Here is a 19,556-nt window from a genome sequence, read left to right as displayed (position 1 = left end):
GACGCTCCGCAGTCCCTGGCCACCGTCAAACACGACTTCTGATTGGCCAGCAGATTTTGGGTCGAGCTTTTGTTATTTATAAATAGAACGGAGATTGGTAACCAGGCTTAGCGTACGCAAAAACTGAAAGGTAATTTGCAGGGTGTCAGCCTGTTCAGCTCGTTAACACGGACGCTGCATGCAAGGACGACATTATATATAAAATAACAGTACAGTGTACAAACACAAAGTGCACACAGTCCTCATACTATTACTGATTTGTTTGTTCGCTATAGATTTGTGTACATGGTTACTGCGTGCACGTTAAGTGGAGGATGTGGACTGCAAAATTTCGTGTGTGAAGCCTCCACGGGGTTAAACAGGAATAACGTTGATGATATGTTGTTCCGTGGTTAAAAGCATGGAGGCAGGAGCTCCACATCGTGACCGATGTGACGCCTTCTTTACCAAAGCTGCGTGAGCAGGGAACTCTGAAAAAGTCAACAAGTGCAGTTTCTTCACACTGACTTACACGTGTTACATGATTTTATACATGTACATATACGCAATTCAGCTAGGCCTACTGTAACTCCATGTTTCATTTTGGTAAGTCATCAATTAATATCCGTTTTGTATCTGTGTCAGTACCACACCAGGCTCCAGTTAACATGTCCCCAAATGAAATATTCTGAAAACAGAAACAAACGAAAATATTTTTTTAAATGTGATATTGTTAACCGGTTAATGTTTATAGGCCAAGCCTCCCTACCAGTGTGCAGCTTGTTTGACACACTTCAAACTTTTACTAATGTCTTAACAGTATAAATTATAGCCCAACCCCCAAATACCTTTCATCTTACTTCAATACTTGTAAAGTTGTAGTATACATATTTCTAGTAAGTTGCAAATGTAACATTTTCAAGCACAAATTTGGCACCTGCACATCCGCACAGGTGTGTGCTTGTCTATATCATCTGATCGTATGCAACAATATTGCATTCAGAAGTCTGAGTGCCAAAATGGAAAATAAAAGAAATAGGTTATTCATATTTTTTTTATGAGATAAAAATAAGCACATAATTTTAAGGCAAGAGTTCCATGTCCAACCAACATGCACTCACCATTGAACATAACAAACTCTACCTCACCCTGTATTTTTAATCATGTCAAATGTGATCTTTAGACAAGTCCAATCTTGAAAAAAAAAATGAAAGCGTCAGAGGAAAAGTTTACTTCCTATCATATTTCCAAAGCTTGTTAACTTAATGTTTATCATGTTTATAAAAGTTGGAAAGCATGGTGGCTTGGCATGGAACTCCGTGCTACAAGGAGTTCTAGACCTGCAAAGTTTGGGTTAAAAAAAGGGTCATATCACCACTCACTAGGTCAAGAGTAACTCTTAAGGGGTCATTTTGGGCACAGGTTTTTCATGTTTGTGAACTGAAAATGTCTTGTGTTTTAGGTATGTAGCCGAGGCATGGCTGTATTTTCAACTGCGCTACACACACAATGTATGTTTACTTACATGGAGTAACTCAATCCATCTTACTCATGACATTGGGAAATTGGCCAATTTCCTGGTGCCATGAACATGCGAGTTAGAGTCACCCAAGCTTACACTACAGTGACAGACGTGCACCTCCAGTTGCTCTATTTCACTAATTGTCTGTCTGTCAGTGCTGGCGATAAAGAAACATTGGCCCTGCAGAGGTAATGAAACAGACCAACCACCAGTATGTGGATATGACACGATTGGAAGAATTCCATACACAGATGTCTCTAATTTTCTCTGTCGTAGGATATCACTCATCAGAAAGTGACATGTCCTAAAAGTCAAACTGAGCTGAGAAAATGTTGAAGCATTTACTCAGAAAACACTTTGAATTTTTCAGACTAGTCTTATAGGTTTGTGCATAGGGTGTCAAGTGGCGTCCAGGTATGGAACTCTTGCCGAGATAACCTCCGGTCTCTGGTTTGATCAAATACCCCTCAAGGTGGACAATTAAGTAAATAATTCCACCCAAACTATTTGAATTGGTCCTAACCACACTCTGACGATCTCAACTTCAGTGCTGGAAATGGACTGGCCATTTAGGGATCATCCTACATGTATTTTCTCTCATATTTTTGAGCATACAAAGTGTATGCAGGGGGAGAGGGGTTTAAAAGCCTGTGTACATTTTTCCTAAACAAGTGAAGAGTGACGATCAGCCATCATTGCTTTTTTACTCTTTCATTGCATACGTTCTGTACTATCATGGCAATATACATGTATGTATCAATAGTTGTGGTTGTCCCAGCTACAGGTCAGTCTATTGCTGGGGCATTCAGATTCCTGTGAGGAGAACAGAGTTGGATCTTTGGGATCAAGTATTTTGTTTGACAATCTTTTGCAATAGGTTGTGTCATTGAGCTCAGTAATGCACATGTTTACAGGAAGTTGATTCCCTCTCGTCAATAGGTTCATAATATTGCTGGACGTGGGATACAGTTACACTACAGAAGTGTCAGGTTGATGATAATAAAGACATTCTCTTCTTGTGTTGTGGGTATTTCCAGAAATTAGGGGTCCATTTTTGTGTGTCCCTGTCACATTTGACATATGATTTTATAAGTTTGGAACACATTTTCTAATTTCCATGAGTGATGAATTAATACAAACTACCTGCCAAACAAGTAGTAATAGTTTGCAATCATTTCCGATGATATTTCCATATCAAATAACAAAGGTCAGATGTAACAAGGACTCAAAAAGGTCACACTTTTGGACCCTTAATTTCTGGAATTACCCCAGTACCTATTGGCTCTCAGAAGATTTGGGGTTCTAAATACACATTATCATTAGGAACGTCAAACTTTCAGACATTTCCAGTATTTTTACAAAGGCTGCAGGTTGAAGGTTTGTATCTATTAATTAAAACAAATTGATTGCAGCTACCCTTTAAGGCCTTAACTATCTTCACCTTTTCTCTGTTTTGAGGGTCACTATTACTGTCACTTTTTGTCAGTGATACAAAGTGGAACACACGTAAAACAAGGCGAGTCCAAGCCCGAGCTCATTTACTTTTAACTCTTCCTCTTTTGTTGATCACTGTAACTTGTTAATCTCACCCTACCATCAGTAAGTACATTATCTGACATCATTAATTGTGTCTGTCATACAAGTAGTCAATGTTTAACCTGGGGAATGTTTGAGCGAAGACCATTTGCCAACTAGTGGTCGATTTTCTCTGGTTATCTGTTCACAAAAGATAACATGGGTACCAGTTAAAAGCTCTTGGTGCAGAATTTACTGGCACCCTTTACAGATTTCCTTGTTATAAGGTTCAATTAGATGAGGGTCCATAATTTTCCACACTATTCTGGTGAATTTCTGGAACGCTTGATGCTTTGCAAGTGTACATTTAACCACAAGCTCTCAACATCCTGTGGACAATTCTTTGGAGAAATTTTATTCATTGGTCTTGGCTTTCAAGCAAAGCTGTGATTTTGTTGTTCTGTACACAAGGCGCTCACACTATCCATGGAGGAAGGGGCCCTCTTTGATTGCGTATGAAATGATATTCCACATTTATACAGCAAATGTACACCGTAGTTTGCAAACTCTAAGGAGTAAATGTTGTAAATGTATGACTGAATGAATTTCCCTTCCCAAATTTTGAAATTTTTAATCTTTTTTTTTTTGTGGAATAGGAGAAACGGGCATAATACTATCATGACTACAAAGACTGAGCAGGTCAAAATGGCCGTGCTGGCTGGGGATCTAGAGATCATCCCTCCAATTCCATCCAAAGTTGTCCGGATTTTTGTCAGCTCTACTTTTGGAGGTAAGAACAACCTTTGTTTGGGATGACAAGTGTTTTTTTCTTGCTCTGGGTAATTTTCACTTTGTGGTTTTGTTTCAGTGAATGTTGGGCAAGGTTCTAGCCTGCAATGATTGTTTGAATAGTCTGAAATGTTTTTGTGAAAGAGAGATTTAACAAAAATATTTGAAAAACATTCTGTACAATAAATCAGTCAAACCCAACCAATTTTAGTACGTCCACTTGCAGTTGCAACTGGGCATGGTGGCCTTGCTTTATTTACAACTTCCAGTACTCAACTTAATATAAGACGGAAAACAGCTTTAATTATAACGCTTATGTTCAATTGTTCAAAATTAATTTAACTCAACTGGCAGAACCTTTTATGAATTTTTTTTATTTGGGAAAATTTGTTTGCAGATACGGTCACAGAGCGCAACTCCTTACTGGACCGGGTGTATCCCACCCTTCACGAGTGGTGCGTTTTACACGATCTGGAGTTCCAGGTTGTGGACATGAGGTGGGGAGTCCGGGATGAAGCCAGCGCTTTCCACATGACCACGGCCCTCTGCATCCGCGAGATCAAGAACTGCATCAGGCTGTCCCTGGGACCGAACTTTATGGTGTGTTTTCTCTTTCATTTGTTTAGATTCATCTTAATCGTATGTTAAGATTGATCATTGCTATTAAAACAAAAACATGTATGCTGTAATAAACACTGTAATGTGCTGAAAGCATTTCAGAAAGAATTGCTACTTGTTTTGTAATTGTAAAAGAAATGTTCACCTTTTTGCAACTTTTTTTTTGTACTAGGTCGCGACTTGCATTGCTCCAGTCTAAGTAATCTTTTGCTTTCCTTCATTTTGATAGGAATGGTGTATTTTTATCGTATATTAAACCTGGATGTAATCTATGTCTTAGATTTTAACAAGTGTCAGAATTGTAATTGTGAATGATGGTCCACATACATGTAGTACTTTTGGTAACTTCAAAGGTAAGTTAACATTTATTGGCTATTATGACGGGGATTCAAAATATGACTTTTTAAGATTTGGACAAAACCATCATTTGTGAAAAACCAACATTTGTACCCAAATGTCTCAACAATAAGGACGAGGACTGGATTTTCCTTCACAAAACTGAAGTTCTAAATACATTTTTTTCTACTTAATTACTGCAGTTCATTCTCGGTCAGCGATATGGCTGGAGACCCAGCCCAGCCAGCATAGATGCGAAAGTTTATCAGACCCTCTTGAAATACACCACAGGCCAGGAATCCGCCCTGTTAGCAGAATGGTATCTCCTGGATGAGAACTCGGACCCGCCCATTTACGCGCTGCAGCCAATCACCAAAGAGAAAACTGAGCAGTGGAAAGCAGCTGGGAAAGAGCTGCCCAATGTGCTGAGGCGGGCTGCCACACTTGCAGCCAAGGCAGGGGAGATAGACGATGAAGTGCGGCACAAATTTTTCATGTCAGGTGATAACCAAATCTCTGTATATCAGCTTATCCTGTTTCCTTTACTACCAGTTATTAGTCGGAAGCCCATTAAAATTATCGAATATTAAACCCAAGTGTCACATTTCTGAAATCAATGTTTAACTTTTGAAGTTCCTGGAAGGTAAATGTGCCTAAAGATAGAATGGTGGTGAGTAAAACTAATACAAGTCGATAAACAGTTTTTTTTTAACATTAAAGTGGAACAGTTTGCCAATTGGTAGAATTAATGCTAAGATTTTTTTTTCCAAAATGGAGAAATTCTTAGTTCGTGTATGTTACAGCTTTTGCCATGAAAATTTCCTTTGTACTTATTAGAGTTTTTCATAGTTATTCATTGGATAAAATATTTGAAGTAAAGATATCTTCTTCTTACCAACAAATGGGAAGAAGTGCAGTTTTAACATTTCCCTTGTTACTCAAATGCACTTATAATTGATGCTGAAAACTGAAATCCAGTACACTTGGCACGATGTGATTTTGACAATCTGGTTTCCTCTGCAGTCACTGAGCAAGAATTGAGAGCAGCCCTTGATGTACCTGTTCCAGATGACCACTGCGTGGGTTTCATGAGAACTCTCAATAATCTCTGTAATTCCCTGTCTGACGCTAACGCTAGCCGCTACTGCGACATGACCAGCGATGGCCAGCTGGATGATGAGGCCCAACAGCTCCTGGAGAAGCTCAAGACAATGGACATCCCCTCCCGACTGAGCCCAAGCAATATCCACCATTACAGCATCTCCTGGACCCAGGAGGGGGTCACCCTGAGTGACGCCGACCACCGGAGCTACATGAAGCAGTTCACCAGGGCTTTCGTGGAGGACGTCAAGAGGCTTGTGGTCAAGGCTAAGGAGCAGGCAGCAGCTGATGGGAGCCTGAGTGAGGACTGGCTCTTCAAGGAGGTCTCCCACCACGCCGAGTTCTGCCGTAACAAGTGTGAGAACTTCTGCGGCTGCGAGGACACCCTGGGAAAGATCTTCGCTGCTGTTGGAGAGGGTACCACGCACCGTGCTGTGGTCCTTCATGGTCCTTCAGGAAGCGGCAAGACATCTATAATGGCTGTCGTTGCCAAGAGGGCACGCCGATGCCTGGGTGCCTCCACAGTGGTCGTCCTGCGCTTCCTGGGCACCTCTTCCCACAGTTCCTCCATCCTCCAGGTCCTGAAGAGCGTCTGCTTGCAGATTTGCGCCGTCTACAGTCTCCCGCTGCCCTCGCACAACGTCCTGGAAAACTTCCAGGAGATGGCGGCCTTCTTCGGTGCCACGCTACAAACCATCTCGGCAGATGGTGGTAAAGAGCGTCCCCTGCTGATTGTCCTCGACTCGCTGGATCAGCTGGAAGGTCTTCATGGGGCACACAAATGCAAGTGGTTGCCCAAGAGGTACCTACCCAACGTGCACATTGTCCTGTCCACTCTCCCAGGCATGCACAGGATCTTGGATAACCTGAGGTTGCTCTTTGCAGCCGATGGATATTTCCTGGAGGTGAATCCCTTACCGGAGAGCACTGGAGTTGAAATCTTTGGCACTTGGATGAAGGAAATTCACAGACGGATCACTGAGGGCCAGGCGGACATTGTGCGAAAAGGTATGAAAAGACAGTGGCATTTTCCATCAAAGCACCTCCGGTGCAGTACAAAACTTCAATTTACAATCCAATGACCCCTAGAATGACCCCTAAACATGCCAATGATAAAATATAAGAACAATTTTAGCAGGATTTCTTGCTACCCAAAAGTTTTGAAACAGATTTTGCTGGGATCAAACGCGAAGCCTCTAAACTTTCATAAAAACACAACTGAACTACATGTTCTTTTGCTTCAGTCATGAATTCAGTTTTGTACATGTACCAACAGCTTAAGGTCACTGAAAGATGTATGTAAACACCAGTATTAAAGATAATAACAAGGACGGATCCAGCACCACATTTTCCGAGGAGGGGGGGAGGGAGGAAGGAGGGACCTGTTTTTCTTGGGGGGGGGCAAGAAATTTGGAAATTTTTATTATCTAATAATTTATGGCCTTGCTGAGGGCTAAGGCCATATTTAGGGCTTTTTATGTGCTTTTTGAAGAGAAGGAAATGAAAGAGGTATTCCTTTCTCATTGTTCCCCCCCCCCAAAAAGAAAAATTGGTGACTGGAGGGGTTATGGCTTCTATAGGCCCTCCCTTGATACGCCCTTGACAGTAATTGGTCCAGAGTCACCTGCAGCTTCTTTAGGCAGACCCTGAGGTCCTGCAGTTGCTCAGTGATAGTTGTACTGCTTTTGCAGTCTGCTTTAATCTACTCCAGGCAGAAAGCTGTTGTTCATGATGAACATGAGCAGTATCCTCGAGGGCAGGCTGAGCAGGAGTCAGTAAGACAGGGGTTCAGTTCTTTAACGATTATCCCTGATCTTAACTCGAAGACTGTGTTGTCTTCGTTCAGCATTCAGGCACTGCAGACAGCCCCTGTTCCTGAAGCTGGCATTTGAGGAGGCTCGTCGATGGAGGTCCTACACCGAAGTCACGGAGGAGGCTCTGGCGACTACCATCAGGGCAGCCATCTGGAAGCTGTTTGCTCGCCTGGAGGTGGAATTTGGCACAAAAGTGGTCTCACACGCTCTGGGATACATCACTGCCGCAAGGTGCGTTGATATTGACGGATTTCAAATTGGCATTAAAGTAGAGCTCTCAAAAGTCTCTTTGCCAAGCCCATCGTCAGAAACTGGATGCCCTTCCTTCTTTTCAGTTCATCTATACTCAAAGGACTGCTGGACTAGGTTTCGATGCTAATTTCAAATTTATCTTTTTAGTATTTGAGCTATACCAAGCTTTTTTGGAGGTCATTTTCCTTCCTTTGAGAAGTGTGTGCATTTAATATTGCACAGTGATATAGAATAGCAATAAGCATTGGATAGTAATCTTGCCAGTAAAAGTTGTGCCAAAAATGAATTTAAACTGACTGGTTGGTGTGAATAAAATGGGCCTTTGTTGATATGCAACGGTAAATACCAAAAAAAATTTGGTAAATATACCTTAAACATAACTTACAATGCTATTGTGTTTGCAGCTATAAAAAGGGTAATTTCAATTTGCAAAAAACCATTTCAATATTGTTCGTAATAGCAGAAAATATGACATGTTTCCCCAGGAACGGGCTGAGCCATTCAGAGCTGGAAGACATCCTGTCCCTTGATGACGAAGTCCTGGACGAGATCTACCAGTACTGGTCGCCGCCCAGCCAGGAGTTTGTCCGCATCCCGCCGCTAATGTGGACCAGGCTCAAGTACGAACTGGAGGAGTACCTCGTGGAGCGGCAAACGGACGGCAAGACGGTCATGGTGCTGTACCACAGGTAGGAGGGGATGGCCTCATCCTGTGCCCTCCCTTCCACTTTCTAGAAGAAACTCCACCCCCATGCCCCACGGCGATTGATAGTTAGGTGCCAAACAGTTCATCCAGCCTTATTTTCTCCTTGCTATTCTCTCTGTTGTCCTATTTTGTCACTTCGTAGTCTGCATCTTGGATATTAATCACACAGTCCCCGATGGTAATTCATGGGTGTCACCAGGAATGTTTCTTTGGGTGGGGGGATAAAGTATTTATCAGGAACGAATTAATAAATCATTAACAGTCAAAGGGGGTCAGTTTCAAGGTCTTTTCAAGCATATTGGTGATTTTCATCGCCTTTATTTTTTTTTTTTGTCATTCCTTTATGCGTCGCCCCCTTTTTTCCCATTGCTTTTTAAATATTTCAAATCATTTTTTCCAAGGGGGAGAGCAAACTCTCCCATTGCCCCCTCCCTATTCACAGTGTGCCCATGTGCTAATTCCAACATGTGCTCTGCCAGCATATCGTTCTGTTATACTGTTCTACTGACTTACGCCACACGTACTCCATTTTTTGGGGGCGCCTGATATCGCAGGCAGTTTACAGAGGCTGCCAGGGATCGTTACCTGTGCGACCCCGACAAGAAACAGAAGAGACACCAGGTCTTGGCAGAATTCTTTGCCGGAACGTGGAGCGGAGGACAGAAGAAGGTCAGTCATGCTCGTGGGATGCAACCTCGACGTTTGACGACGGAATAATCAGAAGATGCCATTGCTTGAGTTTACGATGCATATCTGTACATTCACAGCCTCATTGTCGTTGATAGGTAGTTTCGTCAGAGAGTGTTTGCGTAAAAGTTTTTACAAATCTGGTGTCAATTAATAAATGACTTTACATGAGGAAAACAGGGTTATTACCTCTTGCAGGATTCACTGGTATAAGCCACAGCTAAATTGCCTGGCTGTGGCTTGAAATAACACTCGCGTCTATGAAAGCCTCTGGCTAGTGACCATTCCCCATAGATGAGTGCTTTACTCCTAGCCACAGCCTGTTGGTTTTGGACAGTGCCATACTCAAACTCATCTCGTTTGCTCTCTCTTTTGTTTGCAGACCTTGAATCTAACCCAGAGGGAGGAGGTTCACAAGGCAGACCGCCTCGTTGCCCCGCAGCCCCTCAAACGCCACAAGGCCTACAACCACCGCAAGCTGAGCGAACTGCCCTACCACTTGCTGCATGCTCACAACACCGAAGAACTTGTCTCAGTGAGTGCAAGCTTGCATCAGGGTTTGTGAAAGACAGTTGTTGTTGGAAAATCGCTTAAATGCTATTGTTAAGTGCAATTGGATTATCACTACATGCTTACATGATAAATGTAACTGGGCTAGTCCAAAAAAGTAGGCCACACACGTACATCACTAGATAAAGTCTGGCGTAGGTGAACCCAAAAATTGTCTAAAAATTGAATTTAGGCTGTGGACTCCGGTATACGTGGCACCCAACCAGCAGAGCCATCTTGTTCGCTTTGGTGATAACTCACTTATTTTTAACTGGGATGTTGATTGGAAAATGTCAAAGTACTTGGTTTTGGAGGTTGCTTAAACATCTCACATAACATTTTACCGATACAGTGTCATAAACACAAGAAGATCCAACATTTAACTGGACCCAAAGGCCTAGTAACCTCGGATGTGATCCAGGACAAAGTTGCTCGTACTGCCTCAGAACTGATATATTACACTGTTTGCTGTCAAGTTCCGAAAGCCACAAGGTCCTCATAAACCTGCGCACCTGTTTCACCTCATTGTGTTGGGTAGAACAAGGAAATATATATAAAAAAAAGAGGGATGTGTCAGTGTTTGGCTTGTATTTTCCACATCTGTTAGCCCTCCCGCCCAGACTTTATTGTCTGTTTTTCCCAGCTCACATTCGGCAACTTCAGCTTCCTGGAGGCGATGACGCTCGCCCTCTCTGCCCAGCACCTGATTGAGGAGCTGAGCTGGGTCCTGGAGGAGGAGACTATCTTGGGGAAGAGTCTTCACACAGAGCTGAAACTCCTACAAGACACTATCAGGTAGGCTCACCAGCAGGAGAGGGCCAGTGTATGTGCCAGTGACATCATGCAAGACTTAGTTTATAATGTTAAATAGATGCATTCTGCATGTCTGTTTTTTGGGTGTGTGAGACTTCCATTGGCCGAAGGTCATCATTTAAGCCATGTTTTTATCATCAATTTGTACGGACAAATAATTTCCAAGCAGAGTTTTCAGGGATACTTTTCCCTCCCAATAAGCCTTTTGCGAGTTAAATTTGAATAAAATCTGGTACACTTGGTTCTTTGAATTCATGTAAACATAATTTGAGTTCTTCATACCAAAAACACTGTTGCTATACCTCGTGATTCAGGGCAAGCTTTTGCTTAGTTACGTAAAAGACGCCTTGCAACAATACACTGTTTTCAATGGGTAAGAACGGCACAAAGGAACCAGTCCATTCCAGAGTTGGTGGTCGCTAAGCAAAAGCTTGCCCCGAATCACGAGCTACAACAACAGTGTGTTTAGTCTGGGGAATTAAAATTGTTACATTTCTGTGCAATCAGATATCTAATTGTAACAGATTTTATTCAAATTTAAATCGCAAAGGGCTTATTTGAACCTGTTCTTTTTACGTTTGTCAAATCTGGGTTTTGTCTTTGCCTTGGTTTCAGGCTTCATTATTACAAAATTAATTTTTTCAGGACAAAATTATTTTGATGGCTCAGTTCAGCTCCTTTGTTTTGCCACAGAAACATTGATTTATCATTGAACAATATGTGCTTTAAAGTGCTGAATATCACTTATGCATGCTGTGGACTTGTAGTTGTGGATTATTTACTGTTGGTTCCTGTTGCTAGGTGATTCTAGAGCCTGATTCGGAGTCACAGCCAGAGGCAGAGATGAGATTGGAAAAATTCTTTCTTTCAGTTCTTTTCTTTTGTCAATCGCAGACTGGCCAAATCCACGCTGGACTTCCAGGACAACCAGCAGCCCCTGGCCGTGGAGATCCTAGGGCGTCTCCTGCACCTAGCCGGGGACCACCCGCAGTGCTTGGGCCGCATCGTTCAGGGTGCTAGGGAATGGTGTGGGGGCCGCGGTCCGGCCAAAGAGATCCTGCTGGTACCCACCCGCAGCTGCTTCTACATGCCCGGCGGGCCGCTCCGCACCACGCTGGTTGGACATGGTGGTGAGGCTGGGTGTGGGGCTTTGTCATTTGGAAGGGGTTTGGAAGTGTTGATATCAAAAAGGGTGGTGTGTCTCAATGGAGGGCAGGGAATGAGGGGCATTAGGAGAGAGTAAAATTAAGTTACTCCCCAAAAACCTTGCCAAACCTCAGGTTACCACGTTTAATATCCCTTCTCCCCTTTATCCATTTTTGGAAAAAAATTACTTTTCTACACAGACACGTGATATCCCCCCATCCTCAGAAATGTTAACCCAAACATTCTTCAGTCTTACAGCAGATGAAGGAATAAGGACTGTGTTAGGTTTAACCCAGACCTGTTTATTGAGAGAGTTGTGACATGAGTGTCTCAATTGTTGGAAACAAAATGGTGGATTATGTGTCAGTTCACACATAATGAACAGCCATTTTGGTTCCAAAGTCTGAAGTTGGCTCTACTCTGGGTTAAACCACCTCTAGACACTGGTTTGCATCATCCTGAACAGATGAGCGTCTTGCAGTCTGTATAAGAGGGTTCAGACCAAAATGCACGAGTTATTATGACAGCATTTTGTGAAAGACAGAAAAAAAAACAATTGTGTCCAGGGCCCAATTTCATGGAGCTGCTTACCGCAGAATTCCGCGCTTATGGTCTCTGTTCTGCGCTAACCGCTCCAGCAGAACAATTCTGTGCTAACCCGTTCAAGCACAGAATCCTTAGTTGCGGGATGTATGCATGTGCACAAGACAAAATTCTTCACTAACCTGTGACATACGTTCATCGTAAGCACTGAATTTTCTGCTATGGTGAGCCCAAATTTCTCGCTTGCGGTAAGCAGCGCCGTGAAATTGGGCCCAGATGTGAAAGGGTTCAGCAAAAAAATATAAAACTTTTTATGGAAGCATTTTTGTTAAAAATGTCCTATTCTCTGTGCCCCTGTTATCTTCAGGTATCATCCTCAGTGTAGCAGTCAACCAGTCTTGCTCCATGTTGGCCACTGCATCTGCTGATGGGTCCGTCAGGCTGTGGGAGCTGGAACACGATGAAGACATTTACATCCTCAAAGGCCAGAAAGGTAAAGTCTTCAGAAACACCAGCAATCATTTGAGCTTCATTCAAGTTTCGTAGAGTTTATGCTTAACTCACTTTCAGTACTGAATGGATTGAGCAGAAGATATTGAGTGGAACTGACGAGACTCACACACATGTACATACAACTGAGACGAACAGTTTTGGTATTTAAGGCACTTTCAGTCCGTTGTCAAAAACTTCCAAGATTTTCAGTCATCAGTTGATGACCAGGCTTAACTTTACTAATAGTAACTCATCTTTCCTTCAGTGACATTCAAAAACAATCAGCTGTAATCAGCTTTCGATCTCTGCGGATATTGGAGCCTACTCACCAAATAGTAGGAGACTGATCACTAGGATCAGATTTAAAATCAAGTCAGAGTTTGTATTAAAGTGTTTGTTAGCACTCTCTGTTTGCTTAATGCCATCAACTAGCTACTCATTGACGTAGTAGCCAAGTGCAGCTCATTTGGTCATATGTCTGGCTGACCAGAACTACTTGCAAAATACATCAGCGAACGATCCACTAACTATCCACTAAAACTTTACCACTGACAGGAGGTGCCATGGCTTGTGTGGCAATCTCTGCAGACGACCAGTGGCTGGTGGCCGGGTCAGATGAGAACTACCTGCAGGTATGGAGCGTGCTCAGTGGCGACTCCGTGCTGCTAGTGCCAGAGAACCACGAGGGATACGCGCGGCATGCCAACGTGGCCATCACGCATGACTCAACGAGGATCATCTCACCCTCAGAGAATGATCTGATGGTGAGTGTGTCTGAGCAACCTCGCCCGTTTCCCTAAAAAGTTCCAGCGTAGAGCCTATTCATTCTCTGATTCACTGGTTGCATCACAAGCTGAGGCATTACAGACACCACGAGCTGATGTATTTCACACAGAAATAAAGTCTATGTACGGAATGTCACTTTGTGGTGTACCAAAGCCACTGCATGCATCACTTCATGGCGCAACGCCAAATTATTCACTTTCTCCTTTAAGGTCTACAACATCAGCACGGGGGACAAGTTACACACATTCAGGGGCCACACGGCGCTCATCTCATGCCTATGCATAAGCCAGGATGACAGGTACGCAGTGACTGGCTCAGACGATGCCACGGTGAAGGTGTGGTCCCTCGTCGGCCACCACATGATCTGTGACCTCACTACGCACACCGGATATGTGACCTACGTCGGCCTGACATGTGACGTGCAGGTAGTGTCTGCATCAGTGGATGGAACGTTGGTAAGAAATGGTATAAATGATGTCATAACCTCCAATAATACTTTCAGGAATTTGAACCACTTCACACCAGATGATGTGTAAATATACCGGGATTTCCTGTGTCCTAACATACAATATTCAAACACAATCTGGTGACATCTATACTCGTCCCCAGGGTTGAGTGATTCCCTAGTGTTTGTTCACACACAGGCTCATCAAGGTCTGTGAAAGTTGAGTGTGTAGAGCCCTTGAGTGGCTGAGAGCCATGGCTGGGCGTTATAACAAGTATTGTTCTGTAGTATTGTCGTGGAGTTTTGAAAAAGCAACCATACAGTGAAAAATCTCACTCAAGTCTTGAACAGATGTCTACCAAAGGTCATCATTTTTAACGTCACACTTTGTAAAGGACCATGGTTGTGGTATCATGTCATGTTAACAAGGCACTATTTTGGGCCCAAAATAATACCTTGCCTGGGGCAAGGTGGCTGTGGAATAATCCGCGTCGGTAAGTCGTTAAAAAAAATTGGAATGGGGATTTAGTGATCTTACAAATAATATGACATTTGCTTCACAGATCATAACAAGGCTGCATCCGCCTGACAATAAACTCCCCCCGCAGACTCTCCACGTGCTCAAGTCTTGTAATGAAAAACCGATTTACTCGGCTTGCCTGAGCTGGGACGAGACGCGAGTCATTGCCGGCACGGTCAGTATCGTGTACGTCTGGGAAGTGGCCTCGGGTCGCCTGCTGCATTCACTTGGAGGTAAGGCTTGCTGTGTTTCGAAGCTGGTTATTTCAGGGGGAAAGTGCCAACAAAAACAACTCTTGATTGGTCTGAACTCTGCCCCCAGAATGTGATAAGGTCAGTGTAAAGATCTATGAGGCCTTGTTGCTTTGGGAAATTTGCTGGAGTAGCAAACTGTAATTCTGAGACAGGTCTTTGTCAAATACTCAAATGTTTGATCGATTATCCAATATTGGAATCTTAACTCTGCAGTTAAAAATCAGTGAAATAAAGGAAAATTTGTAATTATTTAATTTACAAAATAGTAGCGTAAAGGTCAAGGTTGTCATTAGATAAACAAGGTCAAGTACGTTATTACTTCAAGAAGATAGAGTTTCCAGTGGAGACAGACTTTGTGTTTTTTATCACAAATAAAAGAGTTATCCTTATAAATGTTGTTGTTGCTGTGGAGATGCAAACAAATCCTTCAACAACATTTTCTTTTAGAGTTATCATCTTCTACGGGGAGAGGGGTAACGTAAATTGTGTTTGAGTGGCTGTTTACATTTCAGATGTCTCTTTGCAAGCTTCTCAACAATCTTACATCATGATCTTGATGGTTAGCATTTTTTTTAGTGTCAGGGAGATCTGACTAATATGTTCTGAATGTCATGTGTAGATGTATCTTTTCCACTCTGCTCTTAGTCTGAAGATGAGCTCAGGATAATGGTAAACACGACTTGTTCTTTGAAGCATGCATGGAATGTTGTATAGTGGGTGTCTCCCTGAAATACCTGTCAGGAATTGAATTGTTGTGGAGAGCTTTTGGTTCTTTGCCAGTAAGGTCAGCATCTAGGATCGCTTGTGAGTTTGATGTGTTGCCAGATAGTTTGCTGGAACCTCTTAATTTGATTTAATTTGATTGTAGACAACGAAAAAAGGGATATTTTTGTGAGGCACCCTGTGGATGTTGACATGTTGAAATCCCTGCATGAAAAAGTGATTGTTTGTTGAAAGTGAAGTGGTTGGCCAATTCTTTCAATAAACTTCATTCCGTCATTTAATAGACATTCCCTTCAATCATCTCGTTCATGACACCCCTGTCAAATACCCCATCCATTTATGACATATCCCCATTCGTCTGGCACCTCACCCCATGCCCCCTTCATCAAATGCCTCCAACTATCAAACCCATTCACCCATCAAACCTCCCACTCACCCACCACACCACTACCCATAAACACATCCGACCATCAAGCGCATCTCACACATCAAGCATCCCTCCTGCCAAAAAACACCCCACCCATGAAATACATGCATCCCCCCCACATCGGACATACCCACTTATCTAACACCGCATTCCTGACATCTGTCAAATACCACAGAGCGTGCACCCACCACCCATTAATCACTCCTTACCATTCCGTCCTGTACCTGCCTTGCTCTAACTGCAGTCAGTGCCAGTCTTTAAGCTGCTGCCAGAAAAAGATGAATATGCCAAATTAACATCCCTGCACGTCCATCGCCTTGGTCCAGTCTCATGGTCCCAGATTTCATTTGTTACGTAGTTTGCATGTGAACCAGCACGCTCTATGCCTAGATTTGATTTGGTGAATTTAGTGGAGTGTCCTTCAAAACGCAGCTTACAGAGAAGTCGGCTCTCGATTGAAAAATCCCTCCTTGTCAAATGTTGCTCCTGTTGAGAATGATAGTGGCTCCCAATATACAAATCAGGTGTTTAAAAAACATACGACATGAAAGCAAAGAAAAGAGAACAGTTTTTTGTCACCCACTGCAGGTGTGGATTTATCATTCCAGAAAAAATTTGTTAAGTAAGATAAGTTGCCTTTTATCACATTGAACATCCGATAATTAGCCCTGTGAATGAGGAAAGCTGCTAAGAGATGGCAAGAATCAGTGGAGTTGATTCTGCAGATTTACTTGGAAACAGTCTCTTGTCCAAACGCTTGTGTGATAGCAGGAAATCTTGAGAAGCGGTGAACATTTTTTGTACACACTCCGTTAGAGAGGAACAGAGGGTGACTTCAGACTTCAACTGGTCAATGCATGCTTGCATGCCCCTAGATTTTGTCGCGCTTACAGAGAGATGTTTGCCCACTAATTCCTTGTATTTTAACCTGTAAAAAGGTCATGATGGGGCTGTCGATTGTGTGGCCGTCACCCATGACGACACCCATCTGGTATCCGGGGCCCGTGATGACATCATGACTGTCTGGGAGATGGCCTCGGGTCGCAAGGCAAGTCATAGCGATTTGATCAGATGTGCTTCACTTGACATGGTCTGGAAGTTTTTACTCTGACAGGAGCTATCTTTTATTGAAACAAGATATTATGTAGAAACAGTCTGCAGGCTTTGTTGGGTCCAAACCTTGATTTCTTCGATACTCTTCTAGGAACCTTTCTGTGTATAAAGCCAAGACGTACTAAAGCTTTCAAAGGGCATTTATCCCAGTTTTGGACACCAATCGCTTTTCAAAATTGGAGGGGGGGACAAGACTTCACTCCTTCCCCGACCGACCGACACCCATTTCCCCAGTGTATGTAAGTAACTGGCTGGGTTGTCCTTGCCGCCGGCCCAAAATATTCTTTAAAATCACTTGGTGGATTTGTCGCCCCTTTCTAATTTCCAATGTTACCACCTCGGGTCCTGCAGGTGCAGACTCTGGAAGGCCAGCAGGCCATCGTCTCTCACCTGGCCCTCGCCAAGCAGCTGGTTGTGTCCGCCTCCCTCCACTCACCTTACATCAAGCTCTGGGACATCTCCCCCAAGTACCTGCAACAGCGGAGGATGACGTTCGGCGACAGGAGCGGCATGGTTGCGGTGACGGCTGATCAGAGGTTTGCCCGACCTCAGATTTGGGGAGAATTCAAGGATAAGCTATGCCACCAGTCAATAGCATCTTACAATTTTGCCCGTGTGCAATGCATTCCCACTCAAACGAGTTTAGTCCAACCACTTTCTTATGGAATTCCATCGTCAGATTTTCCCCGTTGGTTGCATTTCTCATTGCTTTCGTGGTTCCTACCATCTTGCACCGTTAATTCCAGAAGGCTCTTGAAAGCCAGTCATGCAAACATGCCCTGGTGTGTGATTCAAAATGGTCGGCCTGGCTAGTCCAACCATAAATCATTCCCACAAAGTTGATTGAATTGTTGCTAATCATAGCCTATGCTTGAACTTACCTTATTCTAAAAGCTGAGGCACTGACTGAATTTTGAGGAAATGGCCAGTCAGTATCAACTTTGTATGAAAAGAGAGCAACATTTTTTATGTCCACATAAAGAATGTGTGGCAGTTGGTATTTTGTAAACATTTTCCTATTTTTATAATTGGGTACTAATTTGATTCTGTGATTTCTTTATTTTTAGGTTTGTCATCTTCAAAGGTATTGATCCTTTTGCCAAGACCTCCGTTCACAACATCCATGTCTGGGACGCGACGACGGGGACAGACAAGCACACCCTTCAGCTTCATAGCGACGAGGTCACGTGCCTGGCTCTTAGCCACAGTGGTGAGTTTGCCTTCACGGGGAGCCGTGATGCCACAGTCGCCATGTGGCGGATAGCGACGGGGAAACTCCACCACACATTTGCCGGGCACGACGCTGGGCTCCGCGACCTGTGGATCCGGGCCGACGACCGCTACATGGCCAGCCTGACTCACGAGAGCGCCCTCTATGTTTGGGACCTGAAGCAGCTCAAGAAGGTCGCCTCGTGCAACCCCTCGGCAGAGCTGGGTGAGGTGACCTGCGTGGCCTTGACGCCTCGGCAGGACGTCATCCTGGGCACATCTTCTGGACACATACTGGTCAGGGAGTGGTCTCCTAACTCGGGAGACGTAATTGATCTGGGGTCACTGTTAGATCAGAGTGCAGAGGTGACGGCTTTGGCATTGACGGCTGATGGGACTTTGCTGGCATCTGCGTATGATTGCCCCTGTGTAATTGTGTGGCATTTGAAGTCCATGGAAAAACTCTACAAGTTTAAGGTGATTTTTTTGCCAAACATTGCCTGTTTTAAATATATTTTTTCTTTCTATGCAAGTGATTTATCTGAAGAGCCGTGAAAAAGTGATATATTCATTTTAATTGAAATGTTGTTTATAAATCACGATATTTTTTTGCTTTTAAGTCTCTTTCAGTTGCATGAAAGTGCATATAAGTTTATCAAGCCATATTTGTTAACAAATTTTCAGATGTACTTTGCGTCCCCAATGCAAAGTTTATCTGAAATAGTTTGTAGTACCCGCTGTTTCATCTGACTCGGACTGGCCAACCGACCCTGGTAAGCTCTGTGGTCAAGATGTCTGCACTAGTAAGCAGGAGGTCGTGGGTTCGAGTCCCACCTGAGTAAGCTTGTGATTTTTTTCCCCTAGCTCTCGGACAAGCACTGAGTATACAGTATTTATGAATATCCACATTCGGTAAGGGCGAAACCCGTATTTAAAGTTAACATCTCCCGGACGCAAAGTACATCTGAAGCATAAATCCAGTTACAATTATATTACCTTGAGTGGCCTTATGGCAGGTTGTCTTTCACATGGAAAACAATTATTCAGTAATTAGAAGTAGAAAGCAGTGCAAATATATTTGTTTTTTTATTTGTGGTATCCTTTTTTAGTCTGGTTGTATCGAGTGCATGTGCTTCACTGGAGACAATCACTTCCTTGTGACTGGGGCCACAGACAGGGTGAGTATCCGCTCTAAGTGGAACAAGAGAGGGCGTGCT

General features: G+C 43.4%; 1 protein-coding gene across 3 annotated transcripts in view; it reads left to right on the top strand.

Annotated features, from left to right (window-relative positions):
• Positions 1-187: 187 nt before the first annotated feature.
• The window catches only part of LOC110974274 (NACHT domain- and WD repeat-containing protein 1-like), a 23,733-nt gene continuing 4,364 nt past the window's right edge, over positions 188-19,556 (top strand). The window contains exons 1-20 of one of the 3 annotated variants that reach the window (XM_087135522.1): positions 188-456; positions 491-585; positions 3,673-3,806; positions 4,203-4,405; positions 4,963-5,260; positions 5,783-6,868; positions 7,707-7,905; positions 8,412-8,615; positions 9,187-9,301; positions 9,702-9,854; positions 10,512-10,663; positions 11,576-11,811; positions 12,738-12,863; positions 13,418-13,626; positions 13,858-14,103; positions 14,657-14,846; positions 16,956-17,065; positions 17,482-17,666; positions 18,198-18,816; positions 19,449-19,517. In XM_087135522.1, the coding sequence (XP_086991648.1) occupies positions 3,695-3,806; positions 4,203-4,405; positions 4,963-5,260; positions 5,783-6,868; positions 7,707-7,905; positions 8,412-8,615; positions 9,187-9,301; positions 9,702-9,854; positions 10,512-10,663; positions 11,576-11,811; positions 12,738-12,863; positions 13,418-13,626; positions 13,858-14,103; positions 14,657-14,846; positions 16,956-17,065; positions 17,482-17,666; positions 18,198-18,816; positions 19,449-19,517 (4,512 nt within the window). In that variant the 5' untranslated portion in view covers positions 188-456; positions 491-585; positions 3,673-3,694. Of the gene's footprint in view, positions 586-3,190; positions 3,530-3,672; positions 3,807-4,202; positions 4,406-4,962; positions 5,261-5,782; positions 6,869-7,706; positions 7,906-8,411; positions 8,616-9,186; positions 9,302-9,701; positions 9,855-10,511; positions 10,664-11,575; positions 11,812-12,737; positions 12,864-13,417; positions 13,627-13,857; positions 14,104-14,656; positions 14,847-16,955; positions 17,066-17,481; positions 17,667-18,197; positions 18,817-19,448; positions 19,518-19,556 lie in introns of those variants that run through there. The other 2 variants (XM_022225808.2, XM_087135523.1) reach the window with 2 other exon arrangements.

This window comes from Acanthaster planci, linkage group LG04 (assembly GCF_054643075.1).
Source record: "Acanthaster planci isolate LZ-2023a linkage group LG04, COTS_SCS, whole genome shotgun sequence".
NCBI lineage: Eukaryota > Metazoa > Echinodermata > Asteroidea > Valvatida > Acanthasteridae > Acanthaster > Acanthaster planci.
The sequence above is the reverse complement of the archived record's forward strand: the minus strand, read 5'-3'. Positions and strand labels throughout refer to the sequence as shown.